Source organism: Aphidius gifuensis, linkage group LG1 (assembly GCF_014905175.1).
Source record: "Aphidius gifuensis isolate YNYX2018 linkage group LG1, ASM1490517v1, whole genome shotgun sequence".
In the NCBI taxonomy this organism is placed as follows: Eukaryota; Metazoa; Arthropoda; class Insecta; order Hymenoptera; family Braconidae; genus Aphidius; species Aphidius gifuensis.
Genome location: NC_057788.1, coordinates 1,493,814 through 1,515,849, shown reverse-complemented (window position 1 = coordinate 1,515,849; position 22,036 = coordinate 1,493,814). Strand labels below are relative to the sequence as shown.

General features: G+C 23.3%; 5 protein-coding genes and 1 non-coding gene across 8 annotated transcripts; 3 read left to right on the top strand and 3 right to left on the bottom strand.

The window, feature by feature from the left end:
• Positions 1-4,507: 4,507 nt before the first annotated feature.
• Positions 4,508-7,089, top strand: LOC122860806 (protein disulfide-isomerase TMX3). Its single transcript, XM_044164800.1, has 5 exons — positions 4,508-4,810; positions 5,059-5,147; positions 5,217-6,143; positions 6,230-6,431; positions 6,592-7,089. Exons 1-5 carry the CDS (start codon positions 4,768-4,770, stop codon positions 6,627-6,629), a joined length of 1,299 nt encoding a protein of 432 aa, XP_044020735.1. The 5' UTR covers positions 4,508-4,767; the 3' UTR covers positions 6,630-7,089.
• On the bottom strand, positions 6,860-8,167 carry LOC122860807 (programmed cell death protein 5). Its single transcript, XM_044164801.1, has 4 exons — positions 7,991-8,167; positions 7,620-7,740; positions 7,377-7,540; positions 6,860-7,309 (listed from the first exon to the last, which is right to left on the bottom strand). The coding sequence occupies exons 1-4, from the start codon at positions 8,054-8,056 to the stop codon at positions 7,262-7,264; spliced, it is 399 nt and encodes a 132-aa protein (XP_044020736.1). The 5' UTR covers positions 8,057-8,167; the 3' UTR covers positions 6,860-7,261.
• Positions 8,168-8,651: 484 nt separating this feature from the next.
• LOC122860803 (GDP-Man:Man(3)GlcNAc(2)-PP-Dol alpha-1,2-mannosyltransferase-like) lies at positions 8,652-10,518 on the bottom strand. The gene is made up of 2 exons (XM_044164795.1): positions 10,247-10,518; positions 8,652-10,160 (listed from the first exon to the last, which is right to left on the bottom strand). The coding sequence occupies exons 1-2, from the start codon at positions 10,267-10,269 to the stop codon at positions 8,714-8,716; spliced, it is 1,470 nt and encodes a 489-aa protein (XP_044020730.1). The 5' UTR covers positions 10,270-10,518; the 3' UTR covers positions 8,652-8,713.
• A 463-nt stretch (positions 10,519-10,981) lies between these two features.
• Positions 10,982-17,057, bottom strand: LOC122860800. Of its 2 annotated transcripts, none has more exons than XM_044164790.1 (6): positions 16,858-17,057; positions 13,144-13,548; positions 12,695-13,077; positions 12,361-12,623; positions 11,698-12,296; positions 10,982-11,643 (listed from the first exon to the last, which is right to left on the bottom strand). In XM_044164790.1, exons 1-6 carry the CDS (start codon positions 16,890-16,892, stop codon positions 11,199-11,201), a joined length of 2,130 nt encoding a protein of 709 aa, XP_044020725.1. In that variant the 5' UTR covers positions 16,893-17,057; the 3' UTR covers positions 10,982-11,198. The 2 variants fall into 2 exon arrangements, with proteins under 2 accessions (XP_044020725.1, XP_044020726.1); XM_044164791.1 differs by having other exon boundaries at positions 11,108-11,643; positions 12,361-12,536; positions 16,858-16,977.
• Trnal-aag lies at positions 14,512-14,593 on the top strand. Its single transcript has one exon. It is a non-coding gene; the product is annotated as a tRNA-Leu (tRNA).
• Positions 17,058-17,700: 643 nt separating the features above from the next.
• LOC122860804 (AP2/ERF domain-containing protein PFD0985w) lies at positions 17,701-21,258 on the top strand. 2 transcript variants are annotated; one of them, XM_044164796.1, is made up of 9 exons: positions 17,704-17,999; positions 18,736-19,053; positions 19,118-19,213; positions 19,366-19,512; positions 19,632-19,796; positions 20,023-20,202; positions 20,404-20,578; positions 20,662-20,727; positions 20,794-21,258. In XM_044164796.1, the coding sequence occupies exons 1-9, from the start codon at positions 17,997-17,999 to the stop codon at positions 20,913-20,915; spliced, it is 1,272 nt and encodes a 423-aa protein (XP_044020731.1). In that variant the 5' UTR covers positions 17,704-17,996; the 3' UTR covers positions 20,916-21,258. The 2 variants fall into 2 exon arrangements, with proteins under 2 accessions (XP_044020732.1, XP_044020731.1); XM_044164797.1 differs by lacking the exon at positions 19,366-19,512 and having other exon boundaries at positions 17,701-17,999; positions 20,794-20,964.
• Positions 21,259-22,036: the final 778 nt, after the last annotated feature.

Sequence of the window (22,036 nt, the reverse complement as noted above, 5' to 3'; positions counted from 1 at the left end):
AACAAATGTATTTTTTTTTTTTTTAAATTTTATAAATCTTCTTTGATCACAATCTGTTTCCGGTTTTTTTTAAATTTTTCCAATTATTTATTACCTCGTAAAAAAATATAAAGAAAAGTATATTGTATTTGATATTTGATAATGGGGCTTTCTAACTCATTCAATGTATTTAAATTATTTTTTTTTTTTTATATATTGTTACAATTTTTTTTTGTATAGCTTTATTTATTCATAAATTAAAATTCATTGATGATGTTAAATTTTTCTTTATATATATGGCTTGATAATAATTGTTTTTAATAGTTTGATTTATTTTGTATTATCATAATTATATTAATTTACATAATTGTGTGGTTGAGTGATTTTTTGTTTATATAGAAATATTGTTTTGAAAGGTGAGTCTTGTGATGATATTGGTAATATCATTTGACACACCTTATGGTGCATCTCGATCACGAGTTAATATTGCTGTTATTATACTTTCTCTTATTGTTATTGTATATCTTTAATCTACTCTTTTACACACTTGAATTATTTACTAAAAAAAAAAAACAAGGTTTATTCAATTAATATTTAAAGCAGCTGTGCAGTCAATAGAATAATAAAAAAATTATCATAGATGAATAAATTAATTATTATAATAAATAATTTGTAGTGTTGGTTTTTTATTATTTTTTTTTTTTTTAATTTACAGATACAATTTAGAATTTAATTTTCATTAAATAATTAATATGGAATTTTTGAATGAATTAATTCAAATAAAAAAAAAAGACTAAACAATTGTTGTTTGTAAATTAAAATTGTTTTTTTTTTCAATTATTATATAATGTTATTTTAAAAAATAAAAAAAAATATAAATTAATTTTTTTTTATTGTATTTTTAACATTTAAAATTGATAAATATGTTTATCGTTAAATTTAATTGTCATTTGCTTTGAAATTAGAGTAATATATTTCTTTTTATTAATGTGTTTTTTGTTGATTTAATGTATTAAGTGTATTGTGTGTTTTTTGGTTTTTCTTTTTTCTATGAAGGTTTTGTGGTTTTTGGATGTTTGGCGATTGATCCAGTCGACGATCATAAATTAAAATCGAGTTCTATTTTTAAAAGAGCTATCGATGGCTCCAGAGGGAGGTAAATAAAATTTTTTATTTAAATAAATTGGCTACTTTTCCATAAATAATAATGCAATTTTTTAATTTTTGTTTTTAGTAAATATTATGAACCGGTTGTGGAAGACTCTTTTGAAACATATCAAACTGATGAAAATTACGATTCCTATGATCAAGATGGTAAACAAATATTTAAAAATATTTTTTTTTTAATTTACAGATACAATTTAGAATTTAATTTTATGTAATTTTTGAATGAATTAATTCCTAATATAAAAAGGACAAACATCATCGGTCTTCCGGACATTTGATTGGTCATTGTTTTTTTCTCACTTACTCTCATACAAATTTCTTTGTTTGCCTTTTTCTATTATTTTTTTATTTATTTCGTTAGCAACGAAAAAACAACAAAAAAAAGCGAGTAAACAAAATTTTTTTTGATATTTTTTTTTTTAAAATTGACATATTAAGCTAGCACAACTTTTTTATTAATTATTAGATCTTGATGCAATTGGGCTTAAAATTTTGTGCGAATTATGTGTTTTTTATGTGTGAAGAAATAAATTTGAAAGAAAATTTTTTTTGATATTTTTTATATTTTTTTTTTTTAAATTGACATATTAAGGTAGCACAACTTTTTCAGTAAACATTCAATCTTGATGTTATTAGACTAAAAATTACGTGTGAATTATGTGTGATTTATGTGTAAATAAATAAATTAAAAAAATTTTTCGTCAATTTATTTATTCTTTTTTTTTTTATGATAATACTTGTGTTTATAAAATCAATGAACAATGAACCTTTTAGAAGGTATAGATACAGGCGCGCGTAGCGCGCAAATGTGCTCGTTCAAATAAAAAAAAAAAAAACAATAAACAATTGTTGTTTGTAAACTAAAATTAATTTTTTTTCAATCATTATATAATGTTATTTTAAAAAATAAAAAAAAAAAATATAAATTAATTTTTTTTTATTATTTTTTTAACATTTAAAATTGATAAATAAATTTAATGTTAAATTTAATTGTCAATAATTTTCATTAAATATTTTTTATTTATATATATGAAAAAGGTATTGTTTAAAAATTTTAAAATTTAAATTGTGAGTTTTTAGATATTTACTTTGAAAATTTATGACATCTTTCAGCAAGATGTTGTTTTCTTTGCAACCGTTGCAGACAATTGTATACTATTGCAAAACAAATGTCATCCTCCAGACAAATTCAGAGGCATTGACAGGTTTAAGAGACTCAATTTGGTAAAAAAAAACTTGTTTCTAAGGATAAAAGAAAACCCATATATTTCAAGTGTGTCCTGTTTTTCCTGGGTGGTCCAACTTTCATGGCTCCAAACCTTCGTAATACCTAAATTTTAAAATTTTCTCTTCTATATATTTATATTCAGTTTGTTATCCCTTGTTTCTACCTGGCATCAACCTTGAAGATTAAATATCTATTGCTAATGGTAGCTCCATCTTAGGAGGTTCTAAACTACCCTTCAAAAATAATTTCAAACAACAGAAACGATTTTTTTTTATTTTTAAAACATACAGTTTTTAAAATCTTTTTAATTTTATATTACTTCTTCCAATGTCGTTCATCGAAGAAACATCTCGTCAAGAGCTCAAAAATACACATCATTAATCATGTATAAAATAGTAAAATTAATTATATTATTTATGTTTATTATAACAATATCAAAAGGACATAAAAAAATAAATAAAGAAATTAAAAATCGAGAGTATATTAAAAATTTATTTGGTGAAAAAGTAACAACAATGATGAGAGAAAATCCTGTTAATGATACAACTGTATTATTTGGTATGGCATTATTAAAAGCTGGCACAGAACAACCATTAAATAATAGAAGACAAAAAAAATTAATAAATGGTATTAAAAAATTTTTTGATGATATTAAATATCTAAGAGATTTGCGATCAATAAATCAATCAAATACAGATAAAAATAAAATTTTAAAATGGATGGAAAAAGATTCAAGAAATAGACTAAAACATATTGAATTAATTTTCATTAATAAATTACCTCTTATTAATGATAATAATTATTCTGTACGTAATGAAGCGATTAATTATTTAATTGATGAAGATTTTCAAAAAAATGTTACGTCGTTTTTTGATAGAAGTATTATAAAAAATCCACGATTTGTAAGTTGATAAGTTGTTTATTTTTTCAATGAAAAATTTATTTATTTAAAGGATATTTTATTTGTTAATAATAATTTATTTACAGGTTGATTATTGGGACAATGGTGACAACAAACGTCAGGCTGAAAAAATTTATAAATCATTTTTATATGTTCTTGAAGATATGTTAAATATTTATGCAGTATCTGCAATTGCTTTTGGAACAAAATATGAAGAACTATTTTTTGAAAATAAATTTACAGGTAATAAAAATTGATTTAATTATGGTTTTTTTATTTATAAATTTTAATATTGTTTATATTTTTTACAGAGGCTGAAAATAATAGACTTAAATTTATATCAAATTTAAAAATATATTCTGGGGAATTAATTTATTTTATGAATTATGTTAATGATGTTATTGAACGTTTGGATGATATGATTCGAACTGATACTGAAGGTCAGTTTTGAATAAAAAATAATTTAAAATTAATTTTATTGAATTTTCGTATTAATATTTATTATTTTTGGATGTTTTTTTTTAGATAAATTATATTCAACTGTTGATCGAAGTTTTAAAAAAAATAATTTTGATAAATAATAATTTTAATAAAATATAGTGGGATAATTAAAAAAATAAAAAAAGTTTATAATAATATTGAATGTTGAAAATAAAGTCTAAATAAATTTATAAATGCTTTGTATTATTTATGAAAAAATATTATATATTTTTCGTCAATAAGGGTATTTAAATTACCGAGAAAAAAATATCATTTTCCAAGTAATATAAGTAGGCTAATCCTTTTACGTAAAAAAAAAAAAAAAAAACTTGTTTTAAAGATCGAAATTCAATAGAAAAAAAAAACGACCCTATTCTTGGAAATTATTCATTCATAAAATTTGAATGAAATTAAAAATAAAAAATTACAAATTATTGCCAATGAAAAATAATAAAAATTTTAATTAAAATTGAGTGACAATATTTTTCTTGATTAAAAAATTGATTTAATAAAATAATTTCAACAAATCATAACAATAATTTGATAAATTCATTAAATTATTTAAACATTAATTGTCAGTTGAAATAACAATTTTTAAATATTTTTAAAAAATATTTAAATTTGCAATTTAAATATTTCTAAACTTTTAAAATTAAAATTTCAACATCGCTATTATTTGTTATTTAAATTAAATTATATTTTAACAATTTTAATTTATTATTATTTTATGTTTGTATAAATGAAACTAACACATACATAACTTGAAAAAAAAAAAAACAACAATGGCGTTTGTCATCAAGCCAGTAAAATAGACACTTTATTTACCGGGTTTTATTATTGTTTATGTAAACAATCCCAATGGAAAATTAAAACTCCAAAGTAATGAAAAAAATAATTGTAAAAAATTAAAGTTAATTTAACAATAAAATAATAATTTTAGTTTATTATTTCCAAATTATTATCATAAAGTTTTGATATATAATTTAATGACATATTTTTATTAAGTGTCAAAATGGTATCACTCGTAAAAATTGCATTTTCCATTATATTTTTTGGTAAGTTAAATTGTTAATTAAATAATTACTCAAATAATCTAAACTAAAAACCTACTAAATTAATTTGTTTATTTACAAAAGTTAAAAATTAAACATAACCTCAAATAAACCGATCAATAGCATACAGAAAAAAAAATATTTCGAATTCAATTTATTTTATCTAAATATACCTAATTAAATTTATCTAAATTATTTAATATTATTATTATTTATTGTTAATTTGTTTTTTGTTACTTTTTGAATTTTAGCATTTTTTGCAAGCTCTGCAGCATCCAGGGTAATTGAATTGAGTGACAGATTTTTGGATATTCACAAAGAAGGACAATGGCTTGTTATGGTAAACTAAAAATTAATAATAAAAAATATAAATAATTAAATAATAATATTGTTATTGATTTTATTACAGATGTATGCACCATGGTGTGCTCATTGTAAAAGATTGGAACCAGTTTGGGCTCATGTAGCACAATATTTGTACTCATCATCAGTACGTGTTGGACGTATTGATTGTACAAGATTTACAAATGTTGCTCATACATTTAAAATACGTGGTTTTCCAACAATATTATTTTTAAAAGGTGATCAACAATTTATATATGATGGTGATCGTACTAAAGATGAACTTGTTAAATTTGCCATGAGATTAAGTGGTCCAACTGTACAAGAAATAACAAGAACTCAAAGTTTCGATACAATTAAAAATGATCGTGATCTTTATTTTCTATATGTCGGTGATAAAATTGGTCATTTATGGGATATATATTATAAAACAGCTGATAAATATCAACAACATGCATTTTTTTATCAATCACATCAAGATGTTGTTGATAATCATGCACCAGTTATAAAAGTACCAACAATATTTGTTTACAAAGAAAATTTACATTATAATTTTTCTATAAATGATGATAATGATTATGATAAAATAAATGATACAATGCAAAAATGGATAAATTCAGAAAGATTTCCAACATTTCCAAAAGTTACAAGAGGTAATATTAATCAATTATTTTTAACAAATAAAAATCTTGTATTAGCTGTTGTTGAAGAAAATGCTGTTGAAGATATTTCACAAGATATGATTGAATTTCGTGATATGGTTGAATCAGTTATTAAAAATAAAAGACATAAGTATCATGATTATTTTCAATTTGGATGGATTTCGAATACTGAGTTAGTTAATAGTATTGCTATGATGGAAATGACAAAGCCAAGTCTATTAGTTATTAACACAAGTACAAGTCATCATCATATACCTGATGATGAACCAAGTAAATTAACACCACAAGCTATTGAATTATTTTTGGAGCATATTCAAAATGATACTGCAACGGTAATTATTTTAATATAATATTTATAATTTATCAGTTTATTATATTATTGTTTAATCACTCATTTTTTTCTAAATTATTTTTAAAGAGATATGGAGGAAACAACGTTGTCGTAAGATTTTATAGATGGTGGTTTGAAACTAAAATGACACTTGCATCAATGTGGAAAGGAAATCCAATATTGACAATGTTACTTTTTGGACTTCCAGCATTATTTTTGTCACTTATATTTTATGGTATATGTTGTCCAGATATATTGGATGCTGGTGATGATGATGAAGAAGAAGAAGGTAAACACACCAAAATTTCGATTGATATTTTAATTAAATTGATATGTCAAGTATTAAATAATAATAGTAGAAATATTATTTTTAATTAATTAATAACATTAGATACTAATTGATATTTATTTCGAATTTTAATTAATATTATTTCTTTGTTATTTTCTAGACGAGTCCAATGACAGCAGTCATATGAAAAAGGACTAAAAAAAAAAACAAGCCAACAGCTATAAACTGTATTTTTTAAATTAGAAAATATACCTCATAGATATGAACTGCCCAAAACTCAAACTAATCAACGAGTAATGATGAAAAAATTTATGGGTCAACACTTTTAGTTTGTACAGCTCAACAAGAATATAAAAACCAAAGAAATGAGATTTTTAAAAATCAGACAATACTAGGGAGTCGATGAATGAATCATTTTCATTATTTAAATAATTTTTTTTTTTTTTTTATTAAAATTCATTTGGTTCTTGTTGATTGTATGTGTGTGTGTGTGTGATTGTAATTTATTTATTTGTTTTTTTTAATTACAAAATCATGGTGCATTCCAGATCTAAGTCATGGATTTAAAATTATGATAAATTGTTGGACTAATTTTCAGCATTGATAAATCAATTGTTATTATTTATTTATTTTTTCTTTGAAGATTGAGTTAATCAATGTCTTCATAATTTATTGAATGATAAATTGTAAAATTTGTTTTTAATTAGATAAATGATAATGGTCAGTTGGAATTGACAGATAAATAATAAAAATAATACAAAACTTACAAATTTTTGTGTTTCTTTTAATAATTAGATGATTATTTTATAATATTTTGTTATTTTTAAATGCTACAAATCATCATCATCAGAGTCTAGAGCTGCTCGACGTCTGTCAAACTGAAATATGAAAAAAATATTAAATTTTATACTTGCAAATTATTGATTATTATTATCATTATCTTACTTTAACAACTGTTTTCTTTTGAGTTTGTTGATTAACACTTTCAAGCAAACTGATGAGTTCTTTTTCACCAAGTTTACCAGGAAGTTGTCCTCTTTGTGCCATGCCAACTAACATATTTTCTACCATTTTAGCTTTTTCTGGTTTTCCCAAAGATAATGTATTTACTGCAAAAAAAAAAAAATTAATGAATTATTTATAAAATGATGATATTGATTTAACAAAAATTCATTGAACAAAACTAACATCTTGCTCGAGCTGCTTGATCAAGAACCTGGGTTAAAATTGAATGTTTCATATCTTCCATTTGTTGTCTCTTCTCCTCTGCCTGTTGTTGCTGCTGTTGTTGGTTTTGTCCATCTCCACCCTGGAAATTTTTTTAAATCCAACATTTAATAAATACTGTCAACATAACCTCAAGTATTTCGAATTAAACTATCAATTTTTTCTATTAAAATATCAATTAAATCATTTATTTAATAATATTTTTAGATAATTCAAGTAATTTTTATTATTATTTTTGGAATAATTAGTTAGAGAGGTATATTTTTATGTCAAAATTTTATCATGCATGTCACAATTAATTGTAAAAAAAAAAACAAAATAATAATTGTTACCTTGTATTGTGATTGCAATTGTGCAAGACGTTGTTGACGAAGTGCTTCAAGTTCTGGATCAGCCATTGTTTATTTATTTATTTATATATTATTATTAAAAATTACTTGTTTATTATTATATTCAACAGCAGTGAATCTTTTCCTCTTTGGAAATATTTTTTTTCCTTATTTAGGCACAGAGCGGTTCTTTTTTTTTTCTCTCATTTTCCATGGCGTTACTTGTGATAGCGCCTTTATTTACATTCTGAGAAATAAAAAACCGTTAACAAGTTCATGAACAATAAACATTGATAAACATAAATGTTAAAAAAATATGTGTGTAAATAGTTACAATCAATTAATCAATTGAAAAGAAATTGTTTTAATTAATTGTTTAAGCAAAATACGATAAAATCTGGAATTAATTTTGTATTTGTATTATGTATCATTTAATTTATTAAAAATAAAAATAATAAAAAATTAAATTTAAACATTAAATTACAGGCAAAAAAAAAAAAGACCTGGTGATGATCCAGCTTGACGTCTTGGCCAGACAACTGGATAAAAAAAATTTGGCAAATTTCAAAATTCTTGTCAACAAAAAAAGAATCATCAGATTGATCAACCAGTACCATCAAAGTTGTAAGTTATAAATATATAAAAATAAATTAAGCAATAAATATCTAAATTAAAAAAATCTTTCTTTATTATTAAAAGAAAAAAGTCAAACATAATTTTTATAAATTAAAATAATGGCTCAATAACACGAATAAATTCTTTTTCAAATGTTTTACTTGAAAATCTGTCAACATCAAGTCTAGCTGAATTTCTAATAATATTTTTTTCATCATAATTCATATGAATAACATCAGCAATAATAGTAGCATACTCAATAACAGCACTAGCTAAAAATCCAGTTCGATTATCAAATTCCGTTTTAACAATATCAGCTCTAGGACCACCAGAATTATTAGCAATTGTTATTAATCCAGCAGCCATACATTCAACAACACTAATACCAAAATGTTCATTCCACATTGCATGTAATCCAATTGTTCCTTTTTTAAATTCATCAATCAACTCGTCATATGTAACATTTAATTTAAATTCAACATTACCATCAATCCCCAATGTTTTTGATAATTCTTTTAATTCATCAACTCTCATTTTATCATCATCATTACGACAAGAACCAACAAGTACCAGTCGTATTTTTTTCCAAACATTATCATCAACAATATCTCTAACTTCACGTAATACATTAATCATAAGTTTATGATTTTTTTCTGGTCTAAATTGTGCAACTGAAACAATACGAATTGATTCATTTGTTTTATCATCATCATCATCAAGTGGTAACTTGACAAGATGCTCAATATCACATGGTGGATATACTCTAAATGTTTTAACTGGACACTTCCAAATATTGTTGATATGTTCCTCAGTCCAAGTTGAATTAACCATAACAATATCAGCACATCTACCCATGTAACCATACAATACAGAAAATAATTGATAATAAATAATTTTAACACGTGATAAAATTGGATTATTAGCAATTGTTTGATGATTATTATGAGCAACAATTCTTTGTTGTACTTGTTGTAACATATCTGTTGATATTGTTGGATAATGAGTGTATGATACAACTTTTGATCCAGCAAGATATTTAAATAATGGATAGGTAAATGCATATCCCATTGTGTCAATGAAAATATCAGGTTGAAATGCATATAGTGCTTCAAAACCAAGATACATTGAGCCAATACTTTGAGCTAGTAATGTTAATCTTGGATACATATATGCCTCAACCCATTTTCTTCTTGTTAAATATATAAAATCAATTTTATCTAGATTAATATCAAATGTGTCTTTTACTTTTTTTAACATTTCATCTGGTTTAACATCAACATCACCAGTATAAACATAAATTTTTATATTTTTATATTTTTTTTGTAGTGATTCAATTGATTTCCAAAGTACACGTTCACCACCTCCACCAGCATTACAATATGGATGAAATATACCAATTGTTGTTGTGTTGATTGGTTTGTTTAAATTTTTTTTATATGCTAATAATTGTCGCAAGAATATTATCAACATGGGAAATAATATTAATAATAAAAATGATAAAAGTATTATTGATGATATTAGTAGACATATTGATGACACCAGAGTACCTATTGCAAGCCTAAAAAATATTGTAAATAGTAATTGTTATTGTAGGTTAGTTTGTTTGTTTTTATAAATTTTTATTGAAATTATTATTGAACTTACATTAGACAACAAATGAGAACCATTGTTGTAATATTATTGTTGGCATTTAGAGTGAGATTTTATTCTTTATAAATAATAGATGGATATTATTATTAATTTGTCGTTTGATATTGAAATTAATTTAGTTTCAATTTAATGTGCTGACAGCGAGAAGACACGTGTGACGTTCTGACGTGTATTTATTTTATCAGCTGATACAAGCACTGATGATAAAGTAACTTTTTTTTTTTTTCTCAACAAATCATTATGGTAAAAAGAGAATGATGGGTATTATTTATCTTGCTTTTGATAATTAATTAACAAACCCTGGTTGTTTCTAATTTAATCTTTCATATTTTTAATTTATTTAAAATAATTATTTATTAATTAATTAGCTATGATGTTATTTAATTGGAATAGAAATTAAAAAATCTAATTTGTGTATATTCCATTTTCTTTCATTTCTAATGTTGCATTGTACTGGACAGCTGGACTGGTTTGACTAACTCTAGAGCTCTGGAGTCACTCTGAGTTACTCTGAGGTCTCTGAGCTCTAAAAAATTATATTCATTTGAAAAAATTCACGACGACAGGTAGATCTTGGTGATCTTGGTATCAATCAATCAATGTCATCCCTGCGTTTCGTGTACACAAATGAAAACATGTTTTCTTTTTCCAAGCAAAAAAAAAAATGTAAAAAAGATGTAGCTTATGTATTTTTCCCATTTTTCCCCTAATCTCTATTCTTCTAATCTCTTTTTTTTTCCTTTCAAATTTTGTTAATTCCATTTTTCGTGTGAATATTCTAGATAATCCTATAATTTTCAAGTGAAATAAGCAATTTAAACATAATAATATTTCATTTTTATAAAGACAAATTCATTTGTTATTTAATTTTTTTTAATTTTTATTGTTATATATCTACAATAAGCAATTTTATAATATTTTTGTTTCATAATTATACCTATATTTTTTATATTTTATTGGTATTATCATACCAAGGTGGCATCCAACCAGCTGGTGTTTTATTATTAATTTTAATTTTACCTCGATTATCATTAATATCAATAATTGAATTTCTAGTACTTCGTCGACGTCCAAGTCTTCCATTTGAATTTTGTGAATTATCAAGAACAACAAATGCCTGCTGATCATCAACACGATCTTTACCAAAACTTGGTGAATATGATCGTTGATTATCATCATCATCATCATCATTATTTACATCTGTTGATGTATTATTAATTGGATATTTAACTGATGATGATCTTCGACGATGTAAAAAACCTCCTCGAGTTTCATCATCAACATTACAAACATGCAAACGATATGTTGGACTTGATGAACGATTTTTAATTGAAGTTCTTCTTTTAATATCTATATTTGAAAGACGTCTTGTATCAGATGCTCTAGACCCTCTATAAAATAATAATACATAATAATATTTTAAAAAAATTTAATATAAATATTACCTTCTTCCTCCAAGTGTCGGTGGTTTTCCAGTGATATTTCCATCATCATGAATTTTTGTTTTTAATATTTGAAATGCATTTTGTTCATGCTCAGCATTAATCATACCAAATTTTTCACTAACATCATTATTAATCCAATTATTATTATCTCTTTTTGATATACTTAAACTACGTTCACGTTGTTTATATCTTGATAAAGCTGTTTCATTATCATTACGAGTACAATATGCATCACGATATTCTGGTTTAAGTATCATATCACCCTCTGTTTGTATATTTGTTTGCATTTTATATTTTTTAACACGTGGAATTTGTCCATATGGAATATATTGTGATCTAACTTCACTTGTTGATTGTAAATTTCTCATATCTGGTACTAAAAAAGGTTTTCCATATGTCGATGACACTGTTGATGCACGACGTGATGATATTGAATTTTTACGATTATCATTTTCAATATATTTTGATTTATATTCTGGATCATTATCAATTTTTTTTGTATATCTTATTGGATTATGTAATTTATTTATTTTTGATCCATCTGATCGACCAATTTCATCAGTTGGTTTTAATAATTTTGGTCTTTCTCTTGGAAAATTCTAAAATAACGTATTTTTTTTTTGATTAAATTTGTTTTTTTATTTTATTTTTTTTATATAATACCTTGTATGAATCTTTGTATTCAGGAATACCAAGTGGTAGACCTTTTAAATCTTCTAATTTTGATACAATAAATTTCATATTTTCTTCTTTATTATCATGTTTTTCATTGTCAATATTTTTATCATTATCGACATTTAAATTTGATAATTCATCAATTGGAACACTTCCTCGTGGATCTAAAAAATTATGTGTATTATCAATTTTTTTATGAAATTCACCACCACATCTTAGATGTGATTCAGGCATCATTGGTAATCTTTTTTCTGTATATTAAATAAAAGTTAAATTAAAAATTAAGAATAGCTAATTTAGGTCAGTGTTAATTAATATATACCTTGATTATTTGGCTGACGAAATACATCAGTATATTCTGGAAGATATGTTGTTTCACCTTCAAGTTTTAAATTTGCACTTTGACGTAATAATTCGGGTCTTCTTGCACCAATAAATGGCACATAATTATCATTATTTTCAGTTGATGTTTCAAGTTGACCCTCAAGTTTTAAATTTGTCGGCACGCGAACAATTTCAGGACGACTAACATTAAACCATTCAATGAATTTTTCACACTGTTCAGTAACTGTTTGCATGTCACCAACCATTTTTAATGATGTACCACGACGTAACAAATCAGGACGATGTAAACCAGTGTGATTTTTATACTTTGAATATTCAGTTTCTTGATAAATATTTCTATCATCTTTCAAATTATTATTTCTAAAATATAAATTAAAATTATTTAACATATTTATAGATAAAATTATTAACATAATTATCAAATACCTTTTTATTATTTCTGTTCTACTGGGTACCTGCCCAGGAATAACTGGAGCCTCAATATCAGTTTCCATTAATCCAACATCAATTCCAACATTTCTAAATTCTCTACCAACATCAATAGTCTCGTTTTTTTTAATCAATGAATCTTCACTCGTTGCTCTAAATGCCCTTCTATATTCAGTAACTAATTTACGATTTGAATGACCATCATCATCATGTCTATCAGTACCAAGTGTATCTGGTCTTTTTTGAACACGTCTTCGACGATAACGAGCCAGCTCGTCTACCGTCAACACCTCGATTGGCCATGATAATTGATCTCTAGACTTTGCTTTAGTCTCTTTTAATCTTTCACGAGCTACCTCAGAGTCTGAGCATGATTGTTGTCCACGATAGAATGGTCTTCTTCTAATAAATAATAATTTTCATTATCATTATATACTTAATAATACTTTTTAAACAATTAAATCACCATTAACAATAATAATTAAATAAATATTATCAACAAAAGCTTAAATATATTAATACATTTCTTTTTTTTCAGATTCAATAATTTAAAGAAATACTGGTGTACTAGTTCAACTGCGGAGTCTATCAACAAACTGTAACAAGCTATTTTTTATCATCATAGCTCAAGTTGTACCTAGTGTATTATTGTATACGGGGAATACACAGGGATGATAGGCAAAAATAATAGAAAGAGAGGGGTAAAATAAATTCGACGAGGAGGTACCAAAAGAAAATAACAGGAAGAGGGTGGTACGTGTGGCTCGACATGCCTCAACATAGATGATGAAAATGTATATATAATAGTAGTGTGAGAATATCAGGCGAGACGAATCGATCTAGTTGTACCATTTTATATATGTATTTATTATTTTTTTTTTTTTTACAATGTACATGTATTTAACAAAATGCTTTTTCAAGCTTTTTTTTTAAATATATGTACATAAATATACATAAACTGTTGATAGACGAATGACTGCTAAAAATCATTTGAAAAAGCTTTTTTTAAAGAAAAAAAGAAACAGTTTTATTGCTAATGGTTTACTTGCACGAAGGAACTTAATGGTTAATCGATTTGAATAGATATGATGACCGAGATGTCGCCTAGTTGTTCTGGACCTTAAAAAATAAAAAATATGTCACGCAAGTCAAAAATTGTACCCAGTGGTTTACTTTTGATACAGGTCATGTTTATGGATTTGTTTTTTTTTTGGGGATTCTTTTTATACAAGTCATGTTTATGATTTTATTTGTAACTTATTATTTGGGGTAGTTGTTAGACAGTTAGATAGTTGGGTGGTTTTTTTTTTTTTTTTAATTAGTTTTCTGCAACATCGAATTAGGGGTGGTTGCAAATATAGAAAAGGTAGCGTGGCCGAGCGGTCTAAGGCGCTGGTTTAAGGCACCAGTCTCTTCGGAGGCGTGGGTTCGAATCCCACCGCTGCCAAATCATCTTTTTTGCCATTATTTTACCAACAAAAGATGACAAATTAACTAATTTTTTGTATTTTGGAGCTAAAAAAATGTTCAAATTGAGTCTAATGTCAAAAATTTTGAGTCAAATCAAGTTTGATGACCATTGACAAGGGTAAAGAGTCTCTCCCAAGTATCTCCTGTTGATTTCTGAGTCATTTTGTTGCCAAATGTCTTTATCAACAATCCCAGCGAAATAACAAACTCAATACAGAGTATTTTCTGTCTCTGCTCCAATTTGAGATGTCAATCATTGTCAAGGCACACTTCAAAAAGTGTTAATTTATCTAGCAAACATTTGATCATCAAAGAACATCTTCACAAAATATAACTATCAAACATAATAATTTTTTTTTCAACAAACAAGAATCGAAAAGAACCACTTCAATGTGTTGGGTTGCTTCTGTTACATTTACCAATTGAGTATCAATTTTTTTCAAAGTCCAATTGACATTTAGAAGCATTCCTGTTGAATGTCATTTATAAAACAATCTAAATTTAATAAAAGACAATTTTTTTTAACCGAGAAAAATTTTCAATAGCCACTTTAACCCCCTCACCCTTATTTCTTATCAAATAGACTATCAAATTTTTATTCCAGGATCTCTTTTATAGCTAAAAAACATGTTTGTTAAATATTATTTTTACATTATTATATAACACAATGATAAAATAAATATTTCTTCAAACATTAATTTTAATTATAGAACAATAAAAAAAATTTTAAATAAATTTTTATCTCAATTTTTTCCGGTTAATTAGTCACATATTTTATTACCAACATTCTAGCCAATCAATAAATTTATATTCCTTCATGTAAGAGTAAAAATAATCTTTCAAAGAATAATTTTAATAAATAAATTTTTTTATCATTTAAAAATCATTTATGAAAAAAAATTTAATCAATAAAATGTAAATCTAAACACGATAAATTTTAATAGATACCGGAAATAAACGAAGAAGGTTTCTATTTCATTTCCTTGCATGCATAGAAAAAATTTTTTTTCCTATTTTAAATAATCTATGAGGAAGAATTGTGAACTGATTAACAACGACGTTTTGCAATTCAGGTGCCTCGTATTTTGAGGGGTTAAAAAAAAAAATCAAAGGGGTTTCTTGAGAGGGTTGAAGGACGACCTGATGACCTAGATCACGCCCACCTCTCACACTTAAACCACAAATAAACAAACATTTAAATATCTACATTTTATAAAAAATTAAACGCACAAGATAATTTAAGCAACAAATTAAAAATCTATTATTATTTTTATCATGTGTGTGTATTTATAACTGAGACACATATTTTAGATGGTAGATAGTATTTTCTTTTATACCACATTGGGTGATTTAATCTGACGCATATTTATCGACAATGAAAAACACGCAAAGTGACTGTTTTAATTTTTTTTAATTTTTTTGACAATTTTTTAATACCACAGATATATTTATTTATTTAAAAAAATAAAACAATAGTCAATTTTTTTATTTACTTTTTTAGCAGTTAAATTATATTTTTATTTGATTTTTTTTTTTTGAATATTTTTTAATTATTTTTATAAAATTTTCAACAGGTTGTATGTTTGAATTGATTTTTTTTTTTTCTCGTATTATCTTGAGGTAAAGAAAAAATTTAAATTAGGTCAGAAAAAAAAATATTTATAGGTCTAAATTTGGCATCGATCCTAATCGTAAATCTTGATACACGTGACCTCGATTTATTAATATTATTATTTTTTATTTTTGGGCGATTAAATAGACGATGAAAACTTAGGAGTGGTCAGTATTATAATAAACATAATTTGATTTATTCATTTTTTTTTATTACCATCATATCTTTATGTTATACTTTTAAATATTTTTTTAAATATTCTATAAATGAAGAAAAAATAAAAAAATACAAATTTTATATTAGAAATAATTTTTTTTTAATTTTATTATTTTCTATTGAAAAAAAATAGTTAATGTATATTTAAAATTTAAATTAAATTAAGCAATAATTAATTTTATAAATGCATTTTATTTTAAATTAACATATTGTGTATTTTAATTAATTTTTTTTTTAATTTATAAATTTGCTTTACAGGTGATTTAAATTATTGTATAAAAAATATTTTAGATAATTTGTTTAGAGCTTATTGTTAAGTTGTAAATAATATTTTTTAAATTGAATTTATGATAGACTAATTGTTTATATATTTAAAAATTAAAATACGTTATTTTAAATTTAATTTTATTTACCTTTTCGATGATCTCTCGCGTTTTCTTTCACCCATTGCATTCTCAAATCTCAATAATGATCCCAATAATTAATATAAAAAGCACCTTTGTATTTAAATTATATTATAAATATTTATATGTAATTGAGTATAAATTTTATGTAAATAATAAACACAGTATTTTTAATTTGCAGTGGCTCACGTGGATAACTTGGCGTGACTGAAGTCACTGCAGGAGATGTTATTAAGAAAGCCATATGAAAACTAAAACAAAAACTTGAATCCTGCGCAGAATGTTAAAGGACACATGTTGTATAATAAATATAATTGTTTTTTATTTCTTTTCACCTTATATTATCAAAAACAATTCGGTCAAACTCGTCTGTCACTCAATCTTTCATTATAATATTTTTTTTCTACAAAAATACATAATTGACCTAAAAAAACTAAAAAAAAAATAAAATATTTTTTAAAATACACTCATCAATCATACCATAATTAATTCAAACAATCGCTCATTAAAAAAAAATCCATTCCATCAAATAGAAAATTTAAATAAATCAAATAGAAAAAAAAAAAAAAAATTTCTAACAAGTTTAGAAATAATATTTCGAAATTTTTCCCGGGGATAAATATTAGTTAAATAATTATGAAAAAAAATTATATATTTACAGGATTACTGTCGCCATCTGTTATCGTTAATAATTTTATTTATTAATTATAAATAATAATAATAATTTATTGTTAAGTGGGAAAGAAAAAAAAAAAGATAAAATTTGAATTTATGATTGGTTGATTATATTTTTAATTAAATTGTAATTGGTCAATTTGAATGATTTGCTGACATAATAATTGTTTACTCATGTGTATGCCGAGTATATCAGTGAGAATTAAATAGTTTTTGTTTATCAAGAATAATTTATTTCGACACTTTGAACGAAGTAAGATCGGGACACATTTCAAAGACGATATCAACAGACAGACAGCATTTGATCAAAGGTTACCGGCAATATTATTTACGTCTCAGTTTTTCATTTTTGTAATTATTATTTAAAATTTTTAAATAATTTTTTTAATTTTCTTCAATTAAAAATAATATCAAGGATTAAATTTCTACGAATTAATATTAAAATTATTTGGAAATTCCATGAAAATATTAAAATGGTAAGATATTAATTTTTATTTTATTTATTTTTTCATTTATTTAATATTATCATGTAAAATTAAAGAAAAATAAATATATATAGTTTTTTTTTTTTATGGTTTATTAGAGTTTCATAAAATTCATATTTAAATTGTGAATTTTTTTTACATAAAATGTATTTGCTACATTTCTTTTGAAGATTTTTTAATTATTAAATTAAAAATATTGAGTATTAAATTATTAAATTTATATTTTATTTAAATTACTTTTAAAGAAGAAAAATATAAATAATTTTTTTTTTTTTTTGTTTATCAATGTGTAAAGTGTAAACCGGTAAAAATAGTGAAAATATTAATGGGGTTAAAAAGAGGGATTTTACAATCTCAATTAAAAATCACAAGAGATGTTATTCATTTTGTAAATAATCATCGAACTTTGTACCTCGAATTCAAGAACACTCGAGAGATATATACTGTCTTATTATCATTTTTTTTTTCCAAATATTATTCATTTTTGTTGAATGATTTATTTTATTTTTATAAAATATTATATGTTTTTTTTTTTTTTCAACTTGATTTAATAACGTCCTGAAAATTGAGTACAAAGTTACTAAGCTCAGATACAGATTATAAACAAGAGGTCGAAAGTTGGTTGATATGATTTATCAAAACTTGACAGTGTTTCTTATTGTTTTTTGTTTTTTAAATTAAAATTGTCTCTAAATTATATTTTAATTATAATTTTTTGCTCTTCAAGACTGAGGTTATTATGGAAAAAGCTGGAGCAATGATAAATTCATGTCTAAATATTATTGTACAAGTACCACTTGGTCAAACATTTTTTCGTCTGGTTGATCGTTCACTCTGGATCATTGAAAAATCAGCACAATGGAGTTTGCCAAATCATGAAATTCCATCTGATGAAAATGGCAAATCATTTAAACAAATGGAACTTGTTAGACCATTACCATGGATATTTTTTCTTCCTACACTTGTTGTTCTTAGATTAATAAGAATAAGTTGGAACATTGCTGCATCTATTGTTGGATTTTATAAAATTGAACCAAGTGATATTGTAAGTATCAAAAGAAAAAAAAAGCAATAAACATGTATAATAATTAATTTTCAATTAATTCAAGGTAAAATTTTTGCAAAAAAGTCGTAGAAGATTACGTGCAATCAAATCAAATGCAATTAAAACAACAAGACATAAAAGATCAGGAAGTTTACAGACGGTAAGTTGAAATTAATTTAACAAAAAACAAAATTTTGCTTGCTTTGTAATTTTTGTTGGGGAATTTATTAACACATATTTCATATATTTTTTGAGTCATTAATTCAGTCAATTGTTAATTTTATTATTTAATTGTATGGTGATGGGTGACAGAAAGCAAATTTACGTTTTTCAAATGTAAATACAAGTTTATTACGTAAAATTCAAAGAGCATTGTCCAGTCTTTCTTGTTTTGATGCATCAAAAAATTTACAATTATCACCACCAACAACTAGAATTCAAGTACGCTTAAATGAAATGGCAAGTAGATTTATATATATAAAATTAGAAAATTTAAAAACAACAAATGTAAATTAAGAAATATTTGTTTAATAATTAACAAATTGTTTTCAAAAAATAAAAAACTAATTTATCTATAGGCTACAACACCAGAAGAAAAAACAACAGAGCCAATAATTCAAGATATTCAAAAAAAAAAGTATAATCAAGTTAATGATCCAACTGATGAATCTGATGATGAGACAATCAATAAAAAACATGATCGTTTAACAGTGGATAATAACTATGATAATCATAATTTAAATGTATGTTAGCAAATTATTAATCATGTTAAAATATTATCCCTGACCTTTGATACATTATTTTATAATTATTTTATATAATTTAATAAAAATAATTATGTAATAATTAAATATAACACTGTCTGATGATAAAATCAGACATATTTATCAATTGATAAGTATATTATTAAAAGCTATGAATAGTTTTATAATATTAATATTTTTTTTAATTAATTTTTTTTTCATACAGACAGATAATGTTTCAAACGCAGAGATAAGTGCAGATGATGAAAATGAAGAAAATGATTGTTCAGATGGTGAAATTGATGATTTACAAAAAGATGTTTTGAGAAATACTGATAACGATGAAATAAGTGAAAGTGATTTAACATCATTTGTTGGATATAATGTTAATTTTGATAACAAAAAGGTTAATATTTAGTGTTATACTTTTTTATTTATATTAATTTTAATTACATTATAAATAATTGAATTGAAGCCTAAAATTTTAGACAAATTTTAGATCAAAGATTGAATTTTACATGAATTTTTTTGGTCGATTTAAACATTTTTTATTGATAGAAAATATAAATGTTAATTTTTTGGTGATTAATATTATTTTTAATTAAAGGTTGAGCATAGAATTGATGGTGATTTAACAAAAATGATGTTATCAATGGAAAATAAAGAATTTTATAGTCCGATTAAAAATCAAGAAGATGGTGATACAACATTTTATTCACCAATCAGTTCACAAAGTGCAAGTCCAGAGTGTTTAAGTCCAACTACAACAAATGTTAATTATCGTAAGTATTTAATAATTTTTTTTATGAATACATAAATACATAATATGCACATTGTTATTAATTTTTTTGATATTTTTTTTAAGATACAATTGACAAGATTTCAATTTACGAAAATGGAGAAGATCAAATTGATGTTATTGATATTATTGGTAATGAACTAATAAAATTTAAAATTATTAAGTTGTAATTATTAATTATGATTTTATATTTTTTAGATTCAGATTTTTTGGATAAAAGTAATGGTCATGATAAAATAAACAAACAAAATGATCAAACAATACTTAAACCAATACCAAAAAATAAACGTGGCGGTTTTGGTAATCGTAAAAAAAAGTAAATAATTATTATCATAAAAATACAAAGTTTAACTAATTTTTTTATTCATATTATTTAGATTTAAAAAAGAAATCATTGTCAATGAATTATTATTATTTAATTTTTATCTTCATTTTTTTAATGACTTTCAAAATTATTTATAAAAAAAAAAAATATATTTCATATTCATCCATACACATACTTTCATAAACAATAATAATTTTTTTTTTTTTTTTGTTTTTTCTTATCAATTAATCTGGTTTGTATTTTTTTTTTTTTTTTTTTTAGTTGTAAGATAATTAAATATACATATTTTTGTTAATATTTAAAGAAAAAAAAAAAATTTAATAGTTGTTTAATTTGTTCCTATCTAATTAATTTGATGGAATTAGAATGCTGTTATAATTTATTCTATTGGAGTTTTTGGAATATTGAGTGAAGTTAATTTTCTGAGTTATTAGTTTTAAATATCACTAATTAAGATTTAGTGCATAGCCTGAATTTTTATTTTTTAATTATTTAAGTTTTTTTTACGATAGATAATTTTTGGAGATTATAATATGAAAAATTGAGTCATTATTAATTATTATTAAAAATATAACAAATTGTTCAAACATTTATCTTTTTTATTGCGCATATTTCAAAATATAATACAAAGTGACAGCGTTATTTTTATAACTACTAAATTACTAAATGTTTATTATGATAAAAAATTCTTATCATTAATTTATTGTTTTATAATTTAATTTAAAACCAGAGTTTGATAGAGATTATGCATAAAAAATTTAGATATCAATACCAAATGATTAATCAGCGCATAACAACAATTTAAAATTATAATATTTTTTAATAATAAATTGAATAATAATTTTTTTCATATTATAATTTCAAAATTATCATTAAAAAAAAAAACTTTAAATAATTAAAATAAAAATTCATTTTTTCTTCTAAATCTTTAATTAATTGATATTAATTAAACTATTAACAAAGAAAATTAATCTATTTCAATATTTAAAAATAATAGAATAAGTATAATATTTAAAGAAAAAAAAAAAAATTTAATAGTTGTTTAATTTAGTTGATAAGTAAAGTAGTAATAATAAAATTTAAATATATTTAAAAAAAAAATAATAAAAATGTATA